Source organism: Dicentrarchus labrax, unplaced genomic scaffold (assembly GCF_905237075.1).
Source record: "Dicentrarchus labrax unplaced genomic scaffold, dlabrax2021, whole genome shotgun sequence".
In the NCBI taxonomy this organism is placed as follows: Eukaryota; Metazoa; Chordata; class Actinopteri; family Moronidae; genus Dicentrarchus; species Dicentrarchus labrax.
The window spans coordinates 2,321,960-2,348,929 of NW_026136722.1; the positions used below are offsets into that span (position 1 = coordinate 2,321,960).

Genomic DNA, 26,970 nt, shown 5'->3' on the forward strand with positions numbered 1-26,970 from the left:
TTTCTCTCTTTCTTGGGGGCAAGCGGGGTTGAACAGTAACGGAAAACTTTACTTTTAAAGAAATTCTATTTTATTACATTACTTACCAAAAAGTAATGTCATGAAAAGTATTCTGATTAGGATAAAAAAGTTTAGAAAGCCAGTTAAGCAGCAGTTGACAGGGACAGTTAGTAGTTTTATTTTTTTATCTATTTTTTTATTAAATTATAGTATCTTTATGCCTACCCCAACCAAAGTGTACTGTTTTAGTAACACAGAAGACACTATCACTGCATCAAAATACACATACCAGTGAAATACAATCATTGGATACATATGACACAATATAGTCATCCTTGTAAGTGCATGGAGAAATGGCCCCATCATGTAATTTTTAAAAAGCAGTTAAATAAATGTGTGCCTGCTCCAATAACTAATTACTTGTAACTTTCCACCAAATTTGTTATAAATCTTTCAATATCTTTGACTTTTTTGATAACTAAGACAAATAGACAAAGCAGCAGGACTGAAAACACCATGTCCTTGGTAACTAATCGGCATGAGTCACGCTTTTGTGCTGGTTGCTTATGAGAAGACAGTGATTCGCAACATGTGGATGTCTCGCTGTGTTTTTCAAAGTGTTGTTTTGACACTTATGTTAATTGGTGGGAACGCTTTGTAAATGTGACAATTTTCTTACGATCTTATGATCTGCGTGCTCAAATCTGTACTGGTTTCAGTGGTGGCCTGATAAACAACAGCTCCTGTGAATCAATCATGCGCCAGCAGCCTCTGCACTGACGCAAATAACACACGGTCCTGTCAGTGAATCCATAAATCGTCAACTGTGCACATGGACACATTATGTGACCATATGTTTCATGCCTTTCTGATTTTGCTCACGCTCTACTGTTCAGCACACCTGCTCATATGTCTTACACATGATGATAAACCTTCACATACACACACACACACACACACAAACCACGTTTTATTCTCTCTGCCCTGGATGTCTGAGGAGCTCCAGTGAGTGTTATCTCTGCAGGGAGAGGGGTGGTATAGATTGGGATTTGTGTGTGATGATGGTTTCATTGTGCCCCTCTGCTCTGGTTGGTGCAGAGTAACAGCTGGCACCTTGTTGGCACTGACATTATCACTGTCTCATATTCACATGTTCACACATTCATGTACACATGCACACTCTCTCAAACACACAAACATTTGTTACAACTGAGGAAACCCCCCTCTAACCCAAGCTATTTATAGCACTCACTGGTTTAGCCTTTATATAATTTGTTTCTTACTTTCCTCTGGAATACAAAACGATCTGTGAGTGTCTGACCACTGTGTCACCACTCTGTACGTTGAATCATTTATATTTCAATCAGGAGAGACTTCATTTAAATCAACGTATATATTTAATCGTCACGTGCACAATAAAGATGGGTAATGTGAAAAGTCTTTGGCAATTAGACCCCATCATGATGTCATTGTATTGGAAGGGGTTGGTGAATCTGTGATTTATGTAGGAAACTCCCTCAATGGAGTCTAGGCACTGTTGGTGTTGGTGGAGGAGGATGAAGAGAACCTGTAATGAGGAGTGGACTTCTGATGAGCTCAACCTGGGCACTGGATATTATAAACTGGAGGTGAATGGGGTGGAGGAGGGTCACAACGGTTTTGCACTAATATGACAGCTGAAATCACCAGAGAGGAGAACCGATTTAAAGTTTGACAGCAACGACATGATTGGCTGAGAGAGATCGTGTAGAAGTCTGATTGGTTTAGCTGAACTGATTAAGAAGGAGTTTGAGAGAGAATTGAAAATGAATGAGGCATAAAGATTCTTCCTGATTGAACTTATGCTGAGAAGAAATGCTCAAACCAGCTTCAGCATCATGGGGCAGGGATAAATGACTTTATTAAACACAGAATGTATTCTTTGTTTTGTTATATTACCTTTACACATCAGAGATTTTTATGTACAATACTGTTTTTTATAGTTTTATGCAGTTTAAATGTACTGTCAATCTCATACTAAGTTCATTGCAGTAGGGTTAAGGGAGTGAGAACATCATGTTTGACTCACCTAAGTAGCTCTAAACACATAGTATGGCTAAGGCTGATGGGAATGATTTTGCAGGTATTTACTCATAAGCAAAAGTATTGGACAAATACATTTTTAACCTGATGATGGCACTAGATAAAATGCTCAGAGTCAGAGCATCTCCAAAACTGCAGTTATTTTTGGGTGTTCCCGGTCTGCAGTGGTCAGTACCGATCAAAAGTGCTCCAAGGAAGGAAAAGCAGTGAACCAGAGACAGGGTCATGGGCGGCTGAGGCTCATTGATGCACGTGGGGAGGGAAGGCTGGCCCGTGTGGTCCGATCCAACAGACGAGCTACTGTAGCTCGAACTGCTGAAACAGTTAATGCTGGTTCTGATAGAAAGGTGTCAGAAAACACAGTACATCACAGTTTGTTGGTATGGGGCTGCAGAACATTATTACCACCAGGGTGCCCAGGTGGTCATAATGTTCTGGCTGATCAGTGTAGACTTCAACCCTATAATATTAAAACCAAATCTTATACTTGCAAACATGCACATAATAGTATTGTCCTGCACAAGATTGCAAATAAGGGAATAACAAAATGAACCAACAGGCAGGAAATGTAATATAACCAAGCATATATGAATGTTCAGTACAGTTTGTCTGTTGCTGTCACTCAAAGCGTCCCCCTTATAAGTTATGCGTCAATCTATGCTGCAGGTTGAGGTGTTAAGATATTACACTTGTAAACTATTTAAATGTATGCCTGCCTCTTCCGAACAGCACAGCTTGCTCCTGAATCATCTGATCCTAGCAGTCGTGACCATAAAGTATATACTTGTTAGTCATCTTCTCTTTCTCTCACCCCTCCGCAACTTCCTCTCAAGGCCATCTCCCTCTCCACAAGGTTTATGTGTTTAATAACGTTACTGAGAAGAAATGGAATGAAAAAGAAAGATTCAACCTGAATGTGTGGGCTTGAAGAACTGTGCATTGACAATTTATCTCCCCTGTCTTTTTCTCTTCTCTGCCATCATCTTTTCCACACTTCTCTCTCCCATCTCCTTCCCTCTTTTTGATCTGTCTTCATCTGGTCTGGTTTCCCTCATCCTCTTTCCATGCAGGGGATGAAGTGGCTTGGCAGTATGTCCCTCAGCAGCAAAAGGAGTAAGAGCAGGAGTAGAAGGAGCAGCAGTTGTAGCAGTAGCAATGGCAGTAATAGCGTGCTGCTATCCCTGGCTCTCCTGGTGGCGGTGACCTTGATTGCAGACCCCGTAGCGGCTCAAAAGCAGCGAACTGGCAGTGCCTCGGAAAAAGTGCCAGTCCTGAACATTGCGGTGATCCTGGGGCGCACACGCTACATCTCAGACCGGGACATCCGGGCGTTGTGGAGCAAGGAGGACCCCATTGACGTCAACGTGGTCACACTGCTGGTCAACGAGACCGACCCGAAAAGCATCATCACCCACATGTGCGACCTGATGTCCGGGACCAAGATCCATGGCGTGGTGTTTGGGGATGGCACCGACCAGGAGGCCATCGCCCAGATTTTGGATTTTATTTCCTCGCAGACACTCATACCCATCCTGGGCATCCATGGAGGGTCGTCCATGATCATGGCTGATAAGGTATGGAGCAGTGTGTGGAAGGTCATGGGTGGACGGGTGATTACATGAATGTTGATGAATGGATGAAGTTGGATGAAGTGCAAAGCCGGGTGCGGTATGGAGTAGACTGAATGGTTAAATGTTTGAATTAAAAATGAACTGACAATTAAGTGATTGCTTTAGTTTGGAGTGATTTGCCAAATGTTCTGACTTTGCTTTTTTGCTTGACCAAGAAAATCAAGCACACACTCACTTTTACTTTACTTTACTTTTACATATTTGGCTCTTGGGGCTGTCGAAAGCCTGTAAAATGGTAATACTATAATATCATGCTAACAGACTAAAGGGAAACCTCGCCAGTTAGCTTGGATATCAGTGTAGCTGCTGTCAAGAGAAAGAAACACAGAGAGGAACCAGCCCAGCATTGGTGGAAAGAGATAATGTGGAGGAGGTAAAGGGGGTAGGAGGATGAGGTAAGTATCTGCAGAGAAGTGTTGGAGTGGTTGGAAGAAGAGAGTATTAAGCAGGTAGAGAACAGAAGGAAAGGGAGAAGAATGGATGACTAAAGAGGAAAGGGTGCGGAAATATAGAAGGAGTGGGTGTATTATTAGTTTGGCTAACAGCGACTGTGTGGTACAGTGAGCTGTAATCTTGGAAGGCTCCATTCATGGTCTAGGATTCCCTCAGACAAGGTGCAAGAGTCCTGATTGGTTCTCACATTTGAATAGGCAACATCCCTTTGCCTGCCAATCACTTTGAACTGTAAATAGGAATAGATGATGATGATACCGAGGATTTTCATGAGGCAGTGCTTAGCAGATACACAATGGGGATGTTCTTATCTGTGTTATTTGCCCAGAAGATCAAAGAAGGCTTACCAGACAGTGTGTTAGCCAGACTATTCTTAAAGATGCTACATATAGCATTTAGAAACATCAGTGTGCCATTGTCAAATTATTGACATATACAGTACCTTGGTGTAATTATTGTAAACAAATGGTATTATTCAATGGTATTGTAAAATCCAGTCTTTTTTAAAATTACTACACCGCTTTCAGGAAATCCTTGCTTCTTTCGCACAACTTAAAGCCACTAGTGTGTGTTTGTATTTTCTTTCTTTCCTGAAGAGGATAAATCATCTTTCTATAAACCTTTCTTTTACTTCAAGAGCTGCCAGTGTTTGAAAATCACAAATCTTTAGCTCCAGTCGCACTGAAAGAATAGTAACCGTCTTCCTATTTCATGCCATAAAGCAATCTCTCTCTTAGGCGGTCCAGCAGAATACCCACCAAATCCAACCCCGTGGCCCACAATAAGACATGCGGTACATAGGTCAGAGAGGCTGTAGAACCCCTCGGTGATTATCTTGTTTGTTTATACAAATGTCTTAAAGTTACTGCGGTAATGGTTTATTGATCCTGTAATGCTACATGTGGCACCTTTTTTTTGAGGAGGGAAGAAAACGAAAGAAGAAAGGGGGGAAGTGTTGGCGGACAGGGCAGAAAAGGAGGGAGGAGGTGAGTGTTTAAATAGAGGAGGTGGAGAGGCGAAGCAGAGAAATAGAGGGGTGAGGGGATAATCCCTCATCTTGACCAGAGGCAAGGCTGAGTGGAGGGGAATTACAGAATGTCCTGATTGGCACCTGCCACACACCACTTATTTCAGCAGCATGCACGCACACACACACACACACACACACATATACACACACACACACACACACACACACAACACACACACACACACACACACACACACACACACAGACACCCCTCACGTCCCCTGTCAGTGAGTGTCATTGAAACAGCAGCGATTCAGCTCCTTGACAGCGGGAGTGTTTTCCTCTGCAGGAACAGATGAGGAGAAAATAATCCACTTTAAAGTGCTCGACCCACCACTTTGTGTTCTCTTTATTTTCTTTCTCACGTTTTCCTTTTTTCCTCCCAACTTATCTGTCTTATAGGTGCTTGCTTCACACCCTCATGATATGAGAAGTTGTCTCTTACCATTTATCACAACAGTGCAATACAGACACTTGTATACCTCCAAGTTAAGGCATGATGTGTGCACAGGTAGGATCTCATACATTTAATTGTAAATCCAAGCCGGAGGGTCAGTCAAAGCCAAAAATGTTAAAGTGTGAATGTTGAGGTTAAAACCATCAAAACGCTGAACAATTAAAACAGAAAGTCTTGAAATACAATAAATACAATAATACATCCAATGTATTATTAGGGCTGCAACTGGTTATTTGTAACAGTTATTCTCTCAATTATGTTTTCAACTAAACGCTTATACAATGTCATAAAAAATGTTGATTATAATATCAATTTATACACAACAGAAAAGAGCATCAAATCAATACCTTTGAGAAGGTATAAACAGCAATGTTTGGCATATTTGTTTGAGAATTTATTGAATCTATTAAAAAAATTCCTCTATAATAGTTTTCTATTGATTAAATAATCAATTTATCAACCAGTCTTTCAGCACTAGTTGCCACCATATAGTTATATTTTTCTCCTTATTAAGATAAAATTGCTTTTTTATTAATACACCTGAGGGGAATGCATCGGTCCCTCAACAACACACACACACACACACACACACACACACACACACACACACACACACACACCAGTTAAATCTGTTTAGTGAGTGCTGCAGTGTGTTTCCATCCCAAATGGGGATTAGGATTCTTCTAGTGTGTCCTCTGCTGTATCTTCTCCTTGTAAGGTTTACATCGTCTGTTACCCTCCTTTTAAAGTTTATATAACTCCTCACCCTCTGTAGGGTAAGGTTTATACAGTTACCCTCTGAAGTGTAAGTAGCGGTGTTTTTTTGCCGCCTTGTTCCATGCAGATTTTCACTAATCCTCATGTGAAATATGAGGAGAAGCTCGCCTCCAATGATTACGCCTTGTAAGACCCTCAGTGTGTTTGTCTATTCACGATTACGCCTTCATACTTGTGTGTGCATAGACTTGTGTGAAATTTCCCTGCATATATATGCTTTAATGCCTCTGCGTGCATTGAATATACTTTGACTTTGTGTGTGTGTGTGTGTGTGTGTGTGCATGTGTGCATGTGTGTTTCCTTTGCCCGTCACTTGGAGGCTAAATCTCTTGGTGCGGATGACTTCCAGTCGAAGCCGTTTCCACATCAACCTCTAGAGAATACTATCAGAGAGCTTCCCCATTAAAAAAAAAAAAGACGCTATTTACGCCCAATCTTTTTCTTTTCTTTCTTTTCTGCGTTTATTCTTTTACCTTGTGTTGTCCCTCCACCCATGTCTCTGCCCATCTCTCTGTCTTACATTATTACTTGTTAATTAGATAAATGTTGCAGCATCTCCCTATGTTAGTCCCTTCCATACATCTTTCAGCCTTTGTTGAATAATGCATCACTTGCCTGTATTGAAAAGAATACATTATTGATTAAGGAAAGAAATGTCTTCTCTTGCTGCATTCTCAGCAATTCAGCTTGAAGGTACCTCCCTGGCAGCTCCTGAAAAGTGGGTGGGTAGAAAAAGAAAAAAAATAATCAGCTTGTATTATTTTGTTTTCATTGCTGACTTTCCTTACCTTTACACTTTAATTCTTCTGTGTTTTTTTTTGGTTTTTTTTGCAATTTTGTTGCTTTTGTTTCTTTCTTGCCTCAACTTCAAACGCTTGTGCTTTTCTCATTCCCTTACCCGATGTAATTGTGTGGGTGGATGTCTGGCCTGGCTTGTTGATTGGTTTCATGTAATTCTCACGCTAAATGGTTATCGACTTACACAATGGTCAATAATGGTAACTGGATCATGTTGGTCACGAACACTTTTCACTCTGTATATCTTAAGTCTTCGTTAGTGTCTGCCCTAACTCAGAGCTGCCTATTGACATGTCCATTCCGATTTGGTTGATATGTTCTGCTGCAGCAGCTTTGTTTTTTTCTTAATTTTCCCATTTTTGCCTTGCGATTAATCATAGTCTGTATGCTGCGGCGCCTCCTGAAATTTTACGTAGACGGCCAAATCAGGCCACTGAAAATCTTGGTAGCACACCAAAACCAAAATTGTCATTTGGTTAAAAATTTTAATACAGAGTAAAACTCATCAGCCAATTGGCACTGTGTGTGGCTGTCTAACATTACATGTCACAGAGGCGTGCAGGAAAAACACAATTATGCACAGAGAGCGGCCTAGCTTCTTCTTTTTTTTAAACCATAAGCTGTTCAACTACACAGACTTTGTGCTGCTTGTTAGCTAGCCAGTAGCCAGTTATTTATAGTTATTTTATATAGTCCCACACTGTACAGATATTTAGTTTTATATCATTATTTTAAAGTGAGCAGAGTAAAAGCTGTTTCTTAAAACAAAATTGTATAAAATTGGTACTGAAAAAAGTAGCGTTCTAGAACTTCTATGGAAGTCAATGTATCGGTATTGGTACTTTGAACGATATCCAGCCCTAACATGGACACACACATGCACACACACAGTACTTTTGCTTCAGAGTTCATTCCTTGAGCGTCTTAAACAATGGACACTTAATTTACACGGAATGATTCATTAATTATTCAGTGATTCAAACAAATTAATGAATAAATAATGATGTGTCTGATGCTTTGAGAAGCTCAGTGGAGCAGTTGATATACTTTGGTATTTAAAACAAAGTCTGAGACTCTCAGCTTAGTCTTCTGGTGGTCTTCTTCAGTGGAAAAATATGCCAGACTGAAGAGTTACTTAGCTTAGACTTAGCTGTACTAGGCTACCTGAACATACTACAACTCCCAAATGGCGCCAAGAGGAAGTTGCTTTTCTACTGGCAGTATATTTTACTTGATAGATTGATGTTCATGTCAGTTGGTTTCTTGTTGGGAGGGGTTGTTATTTTGTGTCCTTTTGCACTAACCAATCAGTACTGATGTATCGGCTGTGAGTCAGAAGGCAGATTGGGTCGTTGAATAATTGCAGGGTTGGCAGTCGACCCCTGCCTCCTGTCAACATAACATCGAACCCTCATTGCTCCCAGTGGTTAGAGCAGTGCTTTGCATGTAGCTGAACACCATTGTTAGTTGAATGAATACATGAATGAGTGCACATTAAGTGCTTTGGATAAATCTGATTATAGCTGAAATGGAAGCTGTGGTAGCGATAGGTTATCACGTAGATCAAAAATTTGTAAATTTAAGAGTTGTTATGTGTGCACAGTGAGTCGACTGACAGGTTGGACTCCGTGGTGGTAAAAGGGAAACCCTGTATCAACCACTGTTACTCGATTGTTCCATTTAACTAATTAAACAGTGACGCACAAAGGCACATTCAGTAAACACAGACAAGTGTATTTATGTAATTTATTGATCTTTAGTGGTGAGATCTGTCGATATATCCTGGGATAATGAACAGGGTTTTTTGACCACGCATAGTGATAAAACCTAGCAGCTATCATGGCGGCTGGTGGCTGGGGGGGGGGACTTCAGGCTGAAAAAGTTTTTTATACCAACTAACCACACACACCCCAATGTAAGTGTCAGCCTTAATGTAGTAGATGCAAACATTTGTGTGTGTGTGTGTGTGTGTGTGTGTGTGTGTGTGTGTGTGTGTGTGTGTGTGTGTGTGTGTGTGTGTGTGTGTGGTGTTATTGTGATCAAAGGACATTATTCATCCATCCTTGTTGTTGTCTCCCCTCAGGCTGTATAATTACACAAAAACACACACACACACACACACACATACACACACACACACACACACACACTGATGTTTGTTGCTGCATGCTCGTGTCAAATAGCAAATCAGAGCGGAAGGGAGGGACAGGGAGAGAGAGACTGAGAGTGGGTAGAAATAACATTTTATAACATTTATGAGTTTGTCCAATTACTGTGCAGAGACATTTCTTTTTGTTTGGCTTAAATCACACTGTCATTTAACGAGAGCATCTTCAGCCTGCTAAACCGCAGAGCCTGCCGCACCGCCACACGCCTCTGTGCGCAAAATCTTCAAGTGTGGTTGCGTGTGCCTCGGTGTGTGTCTGTGTGCATGTACTTTATCAATATATTGCCATAAAGGCTATCTGTATTTGTGTGTCTATAATTGGCTATGTGTGTGTGTGGACCCAGACTGCGATAATGACATCACTGGGGTGTTGTCAGATATTCTATTAGCCCAGGAAGACTGTCCTCAGTGAGAGTCCCATGGTAATACTTTACTTGTTAGCTCTCCTTATTTTGTATCCTTGGTGTGTGCAGCATTTGTGTGTGTTTTTTTTTTTTTGTGTGTGTGTGTGTGTGTGTGTGTGTGAGAAAGTGTCTATATGTCACTGTAAATATGAAAACACTTATGTGTTCATGCGTGTGTGCGTGTGTGCAGCTACTTTATGTTTGAGCGAGTGTATTATTCCAATAGCTAGATGCAGCTGTCTTGCAGATGAGGAATGGCCTCTCACTTCTCAAAGGGAATCGATTTGAATGAATATGTGGGACTAGAGGAAATATAGCTGTTAGCACTTTTTATGAGTACATTTCCCTCTTTTTTCATCATCTCCCTCTTCTCTCTGGCCTTCCCTCATGGTGTCTGTTCTAAAGTATAGAAAGTTTGTTCTTGTGCTACATAGTTTGAGCTATACTGGTCCTGTGATCCCTCCTCTCACTATGTCCCTTTTCCTGCTGTCGCTCTTCCTTTTGGACCAACTCTCTTACTTTCTTTCGTTTTCTAGTCCTCCCTCTATGTCCTCTGCTCCCCCCCCCCCGTTTTCCTTCTCACAGCGTCTGTCACTCCTTCGCTCTGTCTCTGAGGAGAGCCTCGGCGTCAGCCTCAAGAACGGGAACAGCAGCAGTGTGTACAGAGATGGCAGCAACATATGCACACACACAAATACACATAGAAAGTTGCATATTACACAAGCACACGGACGCTTGCAAAAGAATAGTGCCTTTGTACAGTGTCAGCTGTAGCCAGGTAGACGAGTTGGGCCAGGAGCTGTAAAATCCCTTTTCTGTAATAAAATTAACTGAATGGGTAGCCCTGGCACGGTAAAAACAAAAGTTATGACCCATACCATCCAAAGCATCTTTTCCACTCTTAAATTAATTAACAAAGACTCAGGATAGAAGGTCTAATGTTGCGTTATGTGATAGCTAAACAGGAATAGATCTTGATGTTACACTCATGTAGGCATTTACTTTAGTCTTTAATCTCCTTACGTACGTCATCTAATTCATTTTAGTGTTTTTTGTCGTTGTCTTCACTGAACAGATTGCTCTTCTTGCAGAAGCTGCCTCAGCTGAGAGAGATGCTCTAATGACGTTCGGCCCATGTGCTCAGCATGCTCATAACCACATGCAGGAATTGATCAGGCCCCCGTCCGAGCATTTGGCATACAGGTCCAACAGTGTAACGCCGCTACATTAACATCTATTCCAACTATTTGTTTGGCGCTGGTGCCGTTATTACACTACAAGTGTTTTTGTGTGTACCATCAGGACGTAGTGTCGTTACAAGGATAAACAAACAACAGCCTGGCTAACATCAGACTAATCCTCTTGTCTGTTTGTCTTGTGTGCATTTGTGTATGAGTGACAATCCGGCTAATGTGTGTGTGCATTTTTTGGGTGGGTGTGTCTGTCCATCTTTTTTTTTTTTTGTGTGTGTGTTTCTTGTTGATTAACCCAAGTGTCTCAGCAGTAAATTGAATTTCTGATCTGCCTGACTCGACTCTTGTCAGCCACCATAAGCCGACAGAAATACCCTACAATAAATATAACATAAGCTCGGCGACCGAGAGACTGAAGAGGCACACAGAGAATAACACAGCTATCACAGCTTTGGAGGGGAGAATTTTGTCATCTCAGCTTAAGCCTGACTAATATACAGATAACACATGCATGCAGTTGCTGGCTGTGAAAGTCTTTTCATTCCTCATCTTTGTGTCACGAGGCAATTGCATCAGCATGAGTATAAATGTAAAATAAAAAAAAGCTCCGGTGGCTGAAGCCTTCAAAGACACATTTCCTCATTTTCTGAACGTTGAAATTGTCTGATTAAATTGTCTACACTCTGTTTTTAAGCTGCAGAACCTCAGTAGATCTTAATTCTTGGTACATACGGCAAACTGCTTCATTATGAGCGACAGCTACTTATTAACTAGAAGCATCTTTCAGGAGGACTTGTCAATCACAGTTATAGTGGAGGGAGAGAGAGACACAGATGTGAGTGAGAGGTTGATTTTTCAGACTGTATTATCACCACCTCCTGTCACTCATGCTCCTGAGATACACACAGATAAATATCAGCTAACTTTGCCCTTAGGGATGTTGATCTGATGGCTTATTTATGTTGACATGAATATGCAACACTAAACGCATCACTCTATTGATTTCAATCCATCCTGACAATCAGAAGGGGAGTCTAGATTGACAGCCTGTTCGAGATGGATAGCTGAAAAAAGATTTTCTGGTAGTGTTAGGGGTTATAAAGTTACTGCAGCTGCAGCCACACTGATATATGGGACTCCATATGAGTACTGAGCTCCGACAGGTCCTGTGGGTGGTGTATGTGTTACAGCGACGGAAGGCAGTAAAGAAAAGACAAAGAAAGAAAAAAAAAAAAGAGTTTGGCTGTTTGTTTTGACATTCACATAGGAGTCCAATTCCCACACTGTTTTAGGAGTCAACTTAATTTCAAATTAAGTGTGAGCATATGTAGTTGCGACACAAAATAATCATCTGTAAGTGTGTGATTAAACATCTTTTCTTTAGTTGGTCCCAAACATTATTCAAAAGCTGAATAATAAACCCTGCTTTCCACCCATGCTAATTATGTATTCCATTCCTTCCTTTTCCAAAAATGAAATATTATTAAAGCCACATTATATAACTTTTTTACCTTAAAATAACAGCTTCAAAATAACTTTGATTCTACACTGAGCTGTAACAAGGTTAATGATGATAGGTAATGTAATCATAACAAGTGCACGTTTGCAGCTGTCCATATTTATGACAGTGGTACAAATACCAAATCTTACACAGTGTTGCTTTAAAATCTACATGTTAAATGGAAATCATATTGTAAGTATTTAGGTAGGTCAGTTTGCTGGCTATAGTAGGCCAGAAGATCCCTCTGCTACCTTATGTAATTATGTTGCTATCTCTTTGATAGTTTCCCAATCTGAGAGCAATGTAAATTCAAAATGGCAGCCAAGGGAGGTCAGCTAGACTGTTCAGGGGTTTAGACCTCAACATCAGTAATAAGGAGGGAAACCTGGGAGCCTTTAATACACATGCTCAGTTATTGGCAATTTTCTATGAGGTCAGTAAGGCTTCATTGCTCTTAGTGGTGCAACACACACAGACGCAGGTATATTCATCTTCTATCGTCTGTGCTCTCACATTTCAGTGCGGGTCTCTTTCTCTAGTGCAGTATAGTGTCCTGTCTTGTGACTACTGGTGCAATCCATTCTCTAGGCTCTCTTCTGCAGTGATTAACTTTAAAACCACACTACAACATGTTCCCTCTGAGCTGCTTTGGGATTTTGAATAAAAATCCACCGTGCTGGGAGGTCAGACAACAGTCACTTGCTTTAAGTTTGATCTAATTAGATGAGCCGCGAAGAAATGGACCTCCCACTCCTCAAACTTCCTCTCAGAAAAAGAGGGTCGGAAGATGGAGACACAGACGATAGATAGAGCAGGATGCATTTTGCTGAGGTTTTCCAGAGGAAATTTTTAAATAGGTCATTGTAAAATACACATAGTACAAAAAAAGTGACAAATGCTCAGCTTTCATTTGGGGGCTAATAACTTCACTGTTTTTGATCACAGCACAATCTATGAAACCAGGTCGTCCCGCATTCCTGTGCCGCCTTCTTTTTCTATCCTCATCTCCTCCTCTCATCTGCATTTCTCATCTAATCTTGAAAGTCTATCTGTCCTCCCTTCTCCCTTTCTTCTTCCATCGCGCTCCTGTTAAGTGTTTGAAGATTGCAGTGAGAGATTTCTCCTCGTATCTATCGCAGCCATGTCGAAAGGAGTTGGCAACAGCTGCACCCGCCCTCCCTCTTTTTTCTTTCTATATGCACTCATGAACGAACACACACACACACACACACACACACACACACACACACACACACACACACACACACACACACACACACCACAGAGCACTTAACAAAGCTATGTCCCTTGCCCTCCGCTGCTTTAGGTTTCAGGAACATAGTGTTTGATTCCGCTCTCCCGTCTTTAAGGGCACTGCTTTTTCCATTCTTTTCCTTTTACTTAATCTATTTCTGACTTAAAAGAGCACGCACACGGACACGCACACGCACACGCACACACACACACACACACACACACACACACACACACATATACATGTATACATACAGCACACACACAGTCATGCAGAAATGCTGTTGCCAGATTACTCTGCAGTGTCTGCAGTGAATGAGCACAATCACGTTAGACTAGGGCTGGCTTGCTTCTCTCGCCTGCTCACTGCATCCTGTGTAGAGCTGCTCTAGCGTAGCAACACAATTCCATTAAAACGGACCATAGTCTCTCCCTTAGCGTTAGCGTACTGTAGCCTAGCCCAGCACTGCACCATGTTGGGGGCAGTGAGCTGTGCTAAAAGACAGGGAACGGAGAGATGCAGGCAAGTGAGAGTGACATGAATTAAATATCCCTCCAACGAGCCTCTTCCTTGTTTCACTCGTCTCTCCATTATGATGGAAAGCCCCATGGAGCATGAAGTCAACCCTAATTGTTCTGAAGTAGCGGGCTAGATGGGCGCAAGGATGGATGGATGGATGGGTGGAAAAAAGGGCTGACTTGTAAGACCGTCCCTGTGTGACAAGCAGTGAACAAGCTGTGAGCACAGTGGGGGGCTCTCAGGAAAATGGCATTATTCATGTTTTATTGGCACACTCAGTTTATTTGTCTCTCTCTGCATCTCTCCCGCACTTTCTCAGTTTACGTAATGTACAGCCGGCACTTTGCTCTTAAAACTTCAGCTTTGGAAAAAAAAGGAAAAAAAAGAAAGATGCTGCATCACATCCATTAACATGAAAGACAACTTAAGAGGCCTTGTCGAGCCTGACAAGAAAGTGGAGTGTCCTTGCGTCTGACTGTCTACTGAAAGCCACACGTGCTTCACATCCACAAACTTTTAACCCTCTGGACCTGAAAGTAATATAAATAAAAAAGTCAAATTAATATTAATAGCCTCAGCTCATGCTTGTATTCGTACTTTGGCTAGCTATGTGTTTTAACTTGTCGCACCTAATGTTTAACACTGGCGTTTTATGTGTTCAGTAAAGGTATGAAGCATGTACTTTATGTTGTACATTAAAATGTGGTGGCTATAGTCAGCGTGACAGCTACATGATTTGTAAGTATTCCGCAAGACAGCGTTATGCAGTAGCCTATAATGTAGGCTTCAATGGCCACGAACGTGTCCTTCTACATTTTTGTCTTCCCTGTTTAAATGCTGCAGTGAACGACTTTTTGGAAGGAACTATTTTTAGTTTTCAGGTCATTTGCAACTTGTCTCAGCACACTCGGTTCTTTTAACTGCAGAGTCCTTAATATGTAGTCCTTAAAGTGTCGTGTCGCATCATGTAACTGACGTAGTGCAGTGAGCTCTTCGCTTTTAGATTGTAGTGTTGTGGAATTCAGCTGACTTCAAAGATAGAGGGAAGAGAATGGGGACAACGAAAGAGTGACTCAACAGCTTTCTCCTTGAAAAAGCGACAGAGAGGGAAAAAAGATGGAATGAGCGCAAATGAGAGAGTTAAAGATAGAATAAGAGGTACAGAGGAAACTGGAGAGAGGCTGAGGGGCTTTTAAAGAAGCAGTCTTTAATTAAGTTGATAGTGTGTGGTTATTAGCGATAAGGTTTTTGCTGAGAAAAGTCAGTGCGCATCCTATTAACCCCCCCTCCCCTTGCGTACTGTAATTACTGTATGCTACGTCTGTTAATACCAGCACTGTGTGACCCTCAGATCCATCCTGTTGGTACTCAAGGTGACAAGGCTACAGCTTCAGAATGTAAATAAATAATAAGATTGGTTTATTGAAAAATATTTTTGTGTAATTGATTTAAATTAATAACTGGCTACAGTCAATCCATCAGCCACTTCCTTCCTGTTAGGGCAACATCTTATTTAGTTATATGTTGAATGACTTGTCACATTTTTGTGTTAACCAGTAATGTATGTTATGTAATTGCATATTTAACAACACGTGCATTTTATCATTACATTTGTCATTCTACGGGTAAATGTTTGTAATGTAGTTTAACATATATTTTAAGTTCATGTCTACATTGCTAATGACTGGAAACTGTGTGGCCACTTGGTGGCCGCAGAACAAGCTGTAAATGCAACTTTTAACGTATCATCATCTTACTATGGTGAAGTTGCCTTTTTACACATTCTGCACATATGGAACAACATTATCACTCATTTGGAGTAGTTTCTGGCCACATGATGTCCAATATTTACTCTCCTTTTAGCTCTATTTTGGTCGCCACCAACTCTTGAGGGAAAAACAAAGCCTTTTTAGCAAGTATACTCCACTATGTTCACTAGCGAGTCTCTAACTTTTTCATTCTGACGCTTGGTCTTGGGCAAATACTGTACAGTTGGCTCATTAAAATACGTCTGCCTGCTCTGAAACAAGACTGATGAAAGTGGTGAGACTCAACCGAAACAATACAGTTTTGGGCCATAAAACCAAAATAAAACCAAAATAATGAGCCTAGATATGCTGAAATGATCCATAACGCTGAGGGGAGCTACATGGTTGAGTAATAAATCTCTCTGTGTTATTTACTATGAGCAACACCTTTCACATAACATGTAGTAAGTTGAATCTTGGTTCATATAAAAATATTGATTAGTGCAGCTTTAAGATTTTCCAATAATTTATTTAAACAGTGCACAATGTATATGATATGATATGAGCCCTTCAAAAAAGGTGACATTTTGGAGTCTACACTTATTCAGTACATTATTTTAGCACCTATGTTCTAGTTTAGTGTTCCACTTCGCCCCAGATTTAGCATCAGCCTTCTTCATCTTCTCCCTCTCTGTCTTCTTCTCTGTCCTTTTCCATTATCCTCCCCCTTTCTGTCCATCTTATCCAGCCTTTAGTGCTTTTATAGTCTTTTTGGGAGGATGGGGGTACAGCGAGACATAGTGGGAGGATTTAAAAATAGCAGAAGTATCAGAGGGAGAGAGAATAGGAAGGGAGGGAAGACGGATTGGGTGGGGGTGGTGGGTGGTGGCGAGGTGGATGGGAGGGAGTGTTTCAGGGTCAACGTTGACAAATGGGTCTGTGGAGTTAGCCGGGGCTCCGGGGAGCACCAACAGTTAGGTCAGTGCTCCCCAAGGGGAACAGGGAAATGGGGTTTTTACCTGCTGAAACACCTGAGAGAGAGAGAGAGAGAGAGAGAGAGAGAGAGAGAGATGTAGAGACAGAGAGAGTGAGTCCATAGTATTTGTGGCAAGAGAGGTATTTCAGCTCCCTTCCCTGTTATTTAAGGATACAGGGCAAGGTTTGCAGTCACATTTTGGACAGAGCAGCAGCTGGCAGCAGTGTAACCTTTACATGGGCCAATAGCAGTGTGATTTACCCAAGTGTCCTGCAACTGTCCTGGAATACCCCAATTTTCCAGGAACTACATTCATATTGAACATGATTAAATGTTTGTCCAGTGCCAACATTCATTGCCATAGGGTTCGTGTCCTGCCTTCACTTAGCTATCATAACCATACATTAACTAGCATTTATTTATAATGACCACCAACTTTCCCTTAACTAAACCAAGTAGCTGTATGTGGGTTAGCAGGACATTAGCCATATGGTAGTTGCAACATCAGGGCCAGGAAACTGTCCTCAGAATTTTTGCTGGGAATTTGGGGGTTCTAACAACCCAGGGGGTGTTTATATTTAACAATTAAAAACAAAAACTTGGAAAGTATTTTATAGACTTATTCTAATATTTATTGTAGCCTTTATAATTAAATTGTATTACATTAAATATATACATAAAAAAGAATCTACCCCACCAGAATGTTACTTGGAAAGAAGTATATTAAATGTAATGAATTAATGAACTTATTTTAGAATATTTGCACAAATCATACTCAACTGATCTGTGGAAAGTGTACCACTAGTACCAATTATTTAGTTATGAGATGGTGTATGTCCCATTACAGAGCTTAATATAATGATATATTTTATTGATACACTTTACAAAACTTCCCAACAAATCAACTCCTTGTCCTTAGGATGAACGTCCTCCTAAAGCCGTCTCCAGGTAAACCACTACTTTGTAACAGCTTAGGTAAGCTGTCCTTGAGAGAAGTGATCCTTTATTCTCTTTGCTGCAGTAAACCCACGCTCTGCTTGGCCGACCCTGGCTTTCTGTGCTCGAATACTGAAGCTCCTCAATGAATAGAGACCGAGGTTTGTTATTAAGCGGTTTGAATGAATTGAAATCACTGACTTTCAATAGCTCATTTAGAAGCCTGATGAGGAGTCATGACGAGGTGAGTTTTTGCGTGTGTTCAGCGTTAGTGCGTTGGCTAGAGCGTGTGGGTGCAACGTGATCAAGCCTTTTTGTATGTCCCAGCTTGTGTGTGTGTGTGTGTGTGTGTGTGTGTTTGAGACGTTAGTTTAGTCCAACCTTGACAAGTAGGAGAGGGCATTGTTAGTGCAGACCCACTGAGAATTATGCCTTGACAGAGAGAGACACACACATTCACACAAAGAACACAAACTTATAAAATATGTGAAAATGAAATGATTTTACTGAACACAATTTACCTCCTAACACACACGCACAAACACACACAAAATGATTGCAGCTTTTCCAAATGTTTACATCTATCTTCGACTTAAACACTGGCTATTATAGTGTGTGTGGTAAATCCTGAAATATGCCTGCGTATGTTAAAAAGCACAACACACGTTTTGAGGCCACACACACACACACAAAATGTTAAGCACAGTTACCTATTGACGTAGACTAAAAGCTCCCTCATTTAACTATGGTCTCCCCGCAGTATTCCAGCTGTAATTTATTACTGTCTGCAAACACACACACACACACACACACACAACCACACACACATAAATGATGGCTATGCAGTGCTGTCACTGCAGACCAAGGCCAGCTGAAGCTATTCATTTAGCATTCTGCTTAATGCATGTGTGTTTTGTGTGTGCGTTCAGCAGCTACTTATTTTATACAGTAGTTCATTCATCGTGTGTACTTGGCTCCCTTACATTTTTCCAACAGCAGGATTTGCCTCCAATAATCAATACACCTTTACTGGTGTAGAAAAACTAAGGTAACTAAAGTAGATACGAGAGAACACTGGCACCCTTAATATTGCATGTAAATAATTGTAAACTGTACGCTACACTGAGCACATTTTAAATGAAAGTGACCATTCACATCAGTCACCTCCAAGATATTTTGTGCCTTGTTTATGTTCCAGTATAATATAAAAACTATTTGTTTTAAGTGTTTGATATTGTCACAGCCATTTAGAAAGCAATATCTGGCAAATTATATAAGTATTCATTTTTTAATTATTTTCTCTTTGTTTTAGTGCTTATATGTATTGTATAGTCGTGTCTTGTTTTCAATCTTGACTGCCATTTCAAGTCTGTTTTATGCAGACAATGAAGACAAAGGAGATTACAGCCCAAGGTCTAAACAACACAGTCATCACATTTACAAATTTATACACAAAATAATTCCATGTGTGAGTTTGCAAACTACAAACACCCATTCCAGCTGGAGACTTTCTCAACATTTAATTAGCAACTTTGTACTTGTCACTGACTGACAAATAATCAGGAGTAGGCTCTCCAGCGCAGTCACAACAACAGAAATTGTTTTCTCTGTTACCTCTTAATCTCATAAACAAGGAAATGTTGCAAATGAGCATTTAATGAATGAACAGTTAGCATGAAGGTGTTCCTCCCATGATACTGGTGATGATAGGTGTCTTCAGAACGCATTTAGGGCTAACTTCTTTAGCACCCAAAGCAAACTTCACTTTGGAATCCCAAAGGCAGAGAATATGATGACTAAAAGACATTGAATGATTGATTTCAAGGGCTTGAAATTCAGTTTACTGATTTGTTTTTCACCCCCATAGCCATCACAATGTCAGAAATTGTGCTAATGTAGCTGAAGGTTTTCCAAACATGATTTATTAGAATGAATATTTACTCTAACCAATAACGGTATTTCATCTTGTTAGACGAACAGACAAGACAAACAAGAAAATAAGGTATTCAGGAGACAAACACATCATATTTACATGTCTTACCTGGTCAGACAGGTTGCACACACACACACACACACACACACACACACACACACACACACACACACACACACACACACAGTGCAGGATTACTCAGCCAGTTATGTGATGGTAATGACTGCAGGGGGTGTGGTGATCAGTCCCTCCTCGCTACCTTCCCTAGTCTCTCCTCTCCTCTCCTCTCCTCTCCAGCTAATAACTGAATCAATTCAAAAAAAGGGCCCAGTACATTTATGATTGGTGACATCTCTCTCCTCATCCCCCCCACTGCTCTCTTTCTTTCCCTATTTTTGCCTGCTGCTGCATTTTACAGTCACTTCCTCTATGTGTGTATGTGTGTCTTTAAAGACACACACAGAAGAAGAGTTTGTGTGTGTGTGTGTGTGTGTGTGTGTGTGTGTGTGTGTGTGTGTGTGTGTGTGTGTGTGTGTGTGTGTGTGTGTGTGTGTGTGTGTGTGTGTGTGTTGAAGTGGGTAAATTGTTTTCAAGGTTCCTTCTCAGCTTGCAGTCACATATTCTTTCAGATGCTGTGTGTGTATGTGTGTGTGTGTGTGTGTGTGTGTGTGTGTGTGTGTGTGTGTGTGTGTGTGTGTGTGTGTGTGTGTGTGAGAGCTGTCAGGTGTTCCTGTCCCTGTGGCGAATCATCTGTCTGCTCCTTAGGGGTCGTCGGCAGGTGCTTTCTAAACAGGCCTCCCCCCGGACACCTCTGTCCTTGTCTCTGTCTGAAAGTACCCATATCTTTCTCTTTTAACTCTCCCTCACACTTATTGTACTTTGTGTGGGTGTATGCAACTGTGTGTGTGCATACATGAGGGTTTTCTTTTATTTAAGTGTGCCAACTCCAGATTTTCAATAGCAAAGCCAGCCTGCAGTTGACAGCCTGCATGTACTGCCTGCAACAATAAACTAGTTCTTAACTGTTCTACCTTTGAAAGGAATCGCAACATTAAACATTAGCTGTGTAAATTAATTAGGATGAGACGGATAATCCTGTTAATTTAAACAATCTTATTTAAAAATATATGCTGCACTATTTTACAGTAATGGACAAAATGCATTAAAAGACTGTGAGACAAATAATTTTTTTTTTGAATACATCGATAAATAATAATGTTAGTTAAATAATTAAAATGGTAAACAAAATAAAAAGTTAAATAAAAAAAAAGGTAATACTTTAAATTCCTTTAAAAAAAAAACAACAAAAAGTTTTGAAGTTAGTTAAAATGTTGGCCGAGGGCAAAAGCATGATGTTTGATGCTTTGCAAATCCATAGGGAAAATCAGACCCGTACTTAAAAAAACAGACTCGATTGTCCGCATTATGACATTTCATTTGCAACAACGTGTATTTTTCTACAAAAACCTTGACTTGCTTGCACGACACATGGCACCTCATCAGGCTGTGTTTGATAATCCAGCATCTGCTAACACCGGTCCTTGTGACCAAAGCTTTTGAATTTTGTGTTGTATGGCCATACCACGGGGACAGAGATCAATTCTGCAGCATTGCAGGCAGTGGGGATAATGAGGCTTTTCCATTGATTAGAATTTAATTGAGAGGCGGTGATGGGCCGAGGGAAGGAGGAAAGGCTATTGAAGTCACTCAGCACTGTGAGGCTGCCCCCTCGCACTCCTCCAGTCTTCATCAGGGAGCTGTCTTGCTTCTTTGCTCCATGTCCCTCGGCCACTTCCCTTGTCTCCCCCATTCTTCCTCTCTCTTTCTCTCCCACTCGTATTGACGGTGTATGGACACAGTGGAATTAGGCCCGTCATTGTTCCTTGCGATATCTCTCGCCGAGCGCCAGGGCTGCAGGAAAATGATGCAGCTGAATGATAAGCGAGTCTCACAGCGCAATCACACCCTTCCAATTTACAACTTAATTCAGCTCACTTTGCTTTCAGACACTCAAAATCTCCAGTGTGACACACACGCACGCACACCCACTCAGACAAAGCAAGAGACTCTTCTTACACACATCCCGCACAGCCATCCACTGAGGCAAATTGGTAAACTACCCTCAAACTTCATCTGTCTCTTGCTTTTACCATTTTTCTCTCTTTGTTTCTTCCTCTCTCTCCATTCATCTCTCTCTCTTTCTGTTTCATTCCCTCTCTCTCCTCCCTGTCTGTATTGCAGTACTTCGGGCAACACTTTATCATTCTAATATGAAAACATCTCTCCGGTCTTGTACACCGAGTAATTGATCCTCTTCTCAGGGGTTTTTATTTTCTTCAATTACATTCTGTCAGACTGCTGACAATAAGAGAGATGCACAGACAGGCAGGCCGCTCTCCCTAGTTTGTATCTAAGGCATCTGAGGCATGTTTTTGTGTCTGTTTCTTCATGTTTAAGTGGTGCTTTCAAGTTCTGCAGTCATATTTGTGTGTAGTATTTCGTCTGAATGTGTGTACTGTGTGTGTAGATACCATTCACACCCATAAATTCTATGTCCTACACCTTTGTGTACATTATAATGCTCAGATTATTGCACTAGAGAGCACGAACACATCTTTCGTAGTATATGTGTGATACTGCTGAATAGGTAATTTGCCTGAAGCGGACATAGAGGGATTGAAATGTTTCCAAGGACAGATGTAATTGCATTTCATGTCCTGTAGTGGTGGACCAACACAAACACACACACACACACACACACACACACACCACACAGAAGTGGCATAATAATGAGCGTGTACTTTCTAAAGAGTGCGTTCTATCTCCCAGACATCTTTTCAGGGTATCATTAGCGTGTGTGTGTATACTCCTGAACGGGTGACAACACAAAAAGGTCACTTTCACTTTAAATTAGGTAGAGGGAAAGTGAGGAGAAGACAAGGAGAGGGAGGATGGGGGGGGGTAATGTAGGGAAAGTAGGAGATGAAGCAACAGAAGGGAGGAGAGGGGAAGAGGAGCAGTAAGTGGGGTGATAAGAGGAGTTACTGTGGTGGGGTAAAAAGAGAGGAAGAGAGATGGATGGGTAGAGAGAAAATGTGATAATAAAGGCAGAGTAACAGGAATAAATCTGTGTGAGAATAAACACATTTTGAATTTTCACATAATGCCATATAAAAAATGCTCCCACAGTCTTTAAATTATTTGTTTGGTTAATTCTATTAAACCTCTTTCTTGGACTGTGACATAAAAGAATGAGTGAGACAGGCTGAAAGAGAAAAGGTGAGAGACAGGTGGAGTAGAAAGACAAGGAGGGTAGAACTAGAGAGAGAAGAAGACAGAGAGAGTGGCAGGTACAGTAACATCAGCGAGTAAAAACTTGGTGATAACATACAGATTACACAGTGTCGTAGCCCGTCCTTCAGCTCTTGGCAGTGCTACTCACACCATAATCTACATTGTCCTCTGTGTGTATGTGTGTGCCAGTGTGGGCACTTGTGTCAGACTGACCCTTTGAGGTCACACACCCTTAGGTAATGGCTCCATTAGGAAGACAAAGAGCTCCACTCCTGACTCAAACGCTATCACTCTCTCCGTTTCTATCTTTGTCTCTCCCCATCTTTTCTTTTTCTTCTCACCTCGATCACCCATGTCGTCTCTTGTATCTCCCTGTCTCTACCTCTCTCCATCTCCCCTTCTCTCCCTCTCTCTGACAGGCAGGCATGTGTGACATAAAGACACAGTGCAAGACGGCAAGATTTGTAACGTCACATGGCTCATAAATTTATCATGTGCTATTTCATCAGGCTGACCTGTATGTGCGTGTTCGCGGATGCATAAACGGGAGGAATCTTGATGGCCTTGTGTTGGAGACAGTCATTAACCCTCTTACCCTCTTCTCGTTATCTCTCCCACCCCTCATCCCTTCTCTGACTCGCAGTATGCAGGTGTGTGTGTGTGTGTGTGTGTGTGTGTGTGTGTCCATTTGTGGCTGGCATTCATCTTAATAAATCAGCAGTCTGTCTCAATTTGAAACAGATTGGTTTGGGATTTGAACCCACATCAAGTGGTGATTACCCCAGGCCCATAACCAGCTCAAGAGGTGTCTCTCTCAACTGTGCTGTTCAAATGGAGTGTCAGGACACGGAAAGGGTTTGTGGCAAGAAAAAAAAAATCAGCATTGTCAACCATTGATTATAATTGCCTTAGAAAACCTGCGTTGCTAATACATGTAATATTTTCTATTACATTGTGGTTCAGGATTAAGAATGTTTTTTATTCCGTAATAAAATTATTTTTATCTCTTAATAACTAACAGGCCATACATCAAAATGCAGGATTCAATTTGGTTGATTTAACCTGTTCTTCTACAAATCTGCTTGTTTCTTATTACCTGATTTTCAGTGATAGTTGATGCACCTAGTGGAATAATTTCACCTGTTTGCCGTAGCCCACTTGATGTTGGAACAGTCCATCTGATTGAGTCTTGACCCCAAAATTGTGAATAGGCTATCCATACTATAAGGCAGGTACAGGAAGTGGTAACGACCATCGTCACCTCCCCCAACCCCTTCCATATATAGTATATCCGTAGATCCATGTAATGTCAGAGATCAAGCAGGAAATAATCAAATGAAATCTAGACAGAAAGAGTGTAGTTTGAAACGAAAATACTAATGAAATGGATAAAGGACAGAAAAAGCTAAAAGGTGGAGTCGAAATGATCAGAAAGAAAGGGAGAAAAATCTGCCAGTGCCATGCAAAATCCTGCTCGCTGCAGGGATAACACTGACACTCCACCGGCACCAAATAAAGAAAAGAAGGCAAGATCAACTTGCTGATTCCAATGGAGAGCAGGGGCAAGAAGAGGGGGCCGCTGGAGAGGACCTGCAACATGACAACCACCCAGCAGGTGATCCCCTCTACTGCCAACTTGATATATACTGCTTGGCCTATATCTTCTAAATACCCTGATATTGCTTTATGCAACTCATAAATGCATATGTTGTGGAAAAATTGGGACCAGTCCATGCAAAAATTGTCAGGGCAGAATTCTGTTTCCAGTCTGACCCTGCTCCCAAGCGTCAGTGGGGAGCCTCTTTTCTCAAATCTTTGTCGTCACACCACTTGATGCACCTTTGCTCTTCTTATGAATGTGCCTCCTGGTGTAGCAAATTTCCATCTAAATTAACATCCTTTATTATGTCGCTGTATATCTGAATGCACCCTAAAAAGCTGAGCAGTTTCATCTTTTCTCAGAGAAAACGATTTAGACTTCTTCGAAATCTTCTAAATTGAATGTTGTTTAGATAGTAAATTCAGCCATTATAAGTGTTCATGCTTCATTTACATAATGTGTAACCCAATAAAACAACATAATCCATCAACACCTCTGCACAGGGTCCGCTTTCACATTGTTGCAGATATACTGTAGCTCAATGAGCCGACAGATCTAGAAAAGCAGGTTGAATTGCGGAGTGTTAACTGGTCAGATTGTTTGCCTTGTGCCAAGTGGCTTTCTTTTGTTGTTAATAAGGTTGGCCCATTTCTGCTGCGCATTCAGCACAACCAGACTGAGATCGTGCTTATAGGAAGGCACATTGTAAAACCAAGAACAATCTCCACCCAGCTGGTACAACCCCACCCTTAAACGAGGGAAATTGTTTTGTGCTGGAATACCACTTGAGAAGGAGAAAGGTGGGAAAGAGGGAAATGTAGGCAGGAGGAAACAGAGAGAGAGACAAACGTCAAATGTGTCATCTGTAAAACAACAAGGCAAATCCACTAACATGATAAAAAGCTACAAAAATAAAAGAGATCCACATTTTCTTTTTTTCTGTATGTGTTTGCAGGCATGGATAAATAAGCTATAATAAGAGTTTTCCAGCTCAGAAATACAATACAATACAACAACCCACTTAAATTAGAACTGCGTCATCCTCCCTCCACCAGCATCATCTCTCTGTTTAAAAGGAATACGGTCCTGTTTCACAATTAGGCAGCTCTTTGTTCTTTCCTCAAGGTGCGATAGAGAAAGAGAGCGAGAGAGAGAAAGAGAGCGAGAGCGAGAGAGAGAGAGAGAGAGAGAGAGAGAGAAAGACAGAAAAAGACAGAAGACAGAGGGTTTGGCCGCATCTCTCACTCTGTCTATGCTCGGTGTGTGAGGGCATACAGCAGTTAGTCAGAGAAAGTGAGTAAGATGGCAAAAGAAGCCGCAGTGCTGGCCTGCGAGTGTGTGTCTGTGTGTGTGTGCGTCAGCCTCCACATAACCCCGCATGCCAGCTTAGACTATTCTGCTGACTCGTCGTTCTAAATACAGTTACTTGAAAGAGCGCAAAGTGTGTGAATGTGTGTGTGTGTGTGTGTGTGTGTGTGTGTGTGTGTGTGTGTGTGTGTGTGTGTGTGTGTGTGTGTGTGTGTGTGTCAGTGAGCGTGTGAATGGGTGAATGAAAGAAAAATACTTATGAATACTTGGAGTCCCTAATCTCTCTCACTTTTTTCCACTGTGTGTATATGTGTGCGCATATATGTGTGTGTGTGTGTGTGTGTGTGTGTGTGTGTGTGTGTGTGTGTGTGTGTGTGTGAGGATTTGGGTTGCTGCTTTCTGTGACTAAGCCTGTGTGAGGGTGTGTGACATCACGCAGCGTTTCCCCTGGTTACTGGGCGGCCTGTTTTGTCACTCAGGGAGAGAGAGGGACAGAGATGAATCTAGTTGAAGAAGAAAAACATGAGAGTAACCAAAAAAGGTACCGCACAGAGGGAGGTAGACATGAAAGCAGGAATGAGAAATCAGATAGGGGCAGACATTATATTCTGTTTTTTTGCTGGTTGAAGATTAAAGTAGCCTCCTGCATGGCAAGCAGCTAGGTTTGTCATCTGCTGCCACAATACCAGACAAAAAAAAGTGAATGCGTGTATTTTAACTTGTGTGTCTATATTTTTTACTGCTGCACTAGGATTGAATGTGTACTGCAGCCTGAATAAGGGATTGGTGCTGCAGCAGAAAACAGCATCACAGCCTCACTAGCTGTACTACAATGTTCCCGTTTACTGTACTCTTCTGTTTTGAAAATGTATAAATATATAGCGTAAAACCATTGTGAACCGTAGTGA

The 26,970-nt window shown here is 41.3% G+C and overlaps 1 protein-coding gene across 1 annotated transcript in view; it reads left to right on the top strand.

The window, feature by feature from the left end:
- The first annotated feature begins 3,146 nt into the window (after positions 1–3,146).
- grin2aa (glutamate receptor, ionotropic, N-methyl D-aspartate 2A, a) overlaps positions 3,147–26,970 on the top strand; it is a 133,670-nt gene continuing 109,846 nt past the window's right edge. Inside the window, exon 1 of the mRNA XM_051387861.1 lies at positions 3,147–3,656. Coding sequence (XP_051243821.1) covers positions 3,147–3,656 — 510 coding nt within the window. The remainder of the gene's footprint in view (positions 3,657–26,970) is intronic.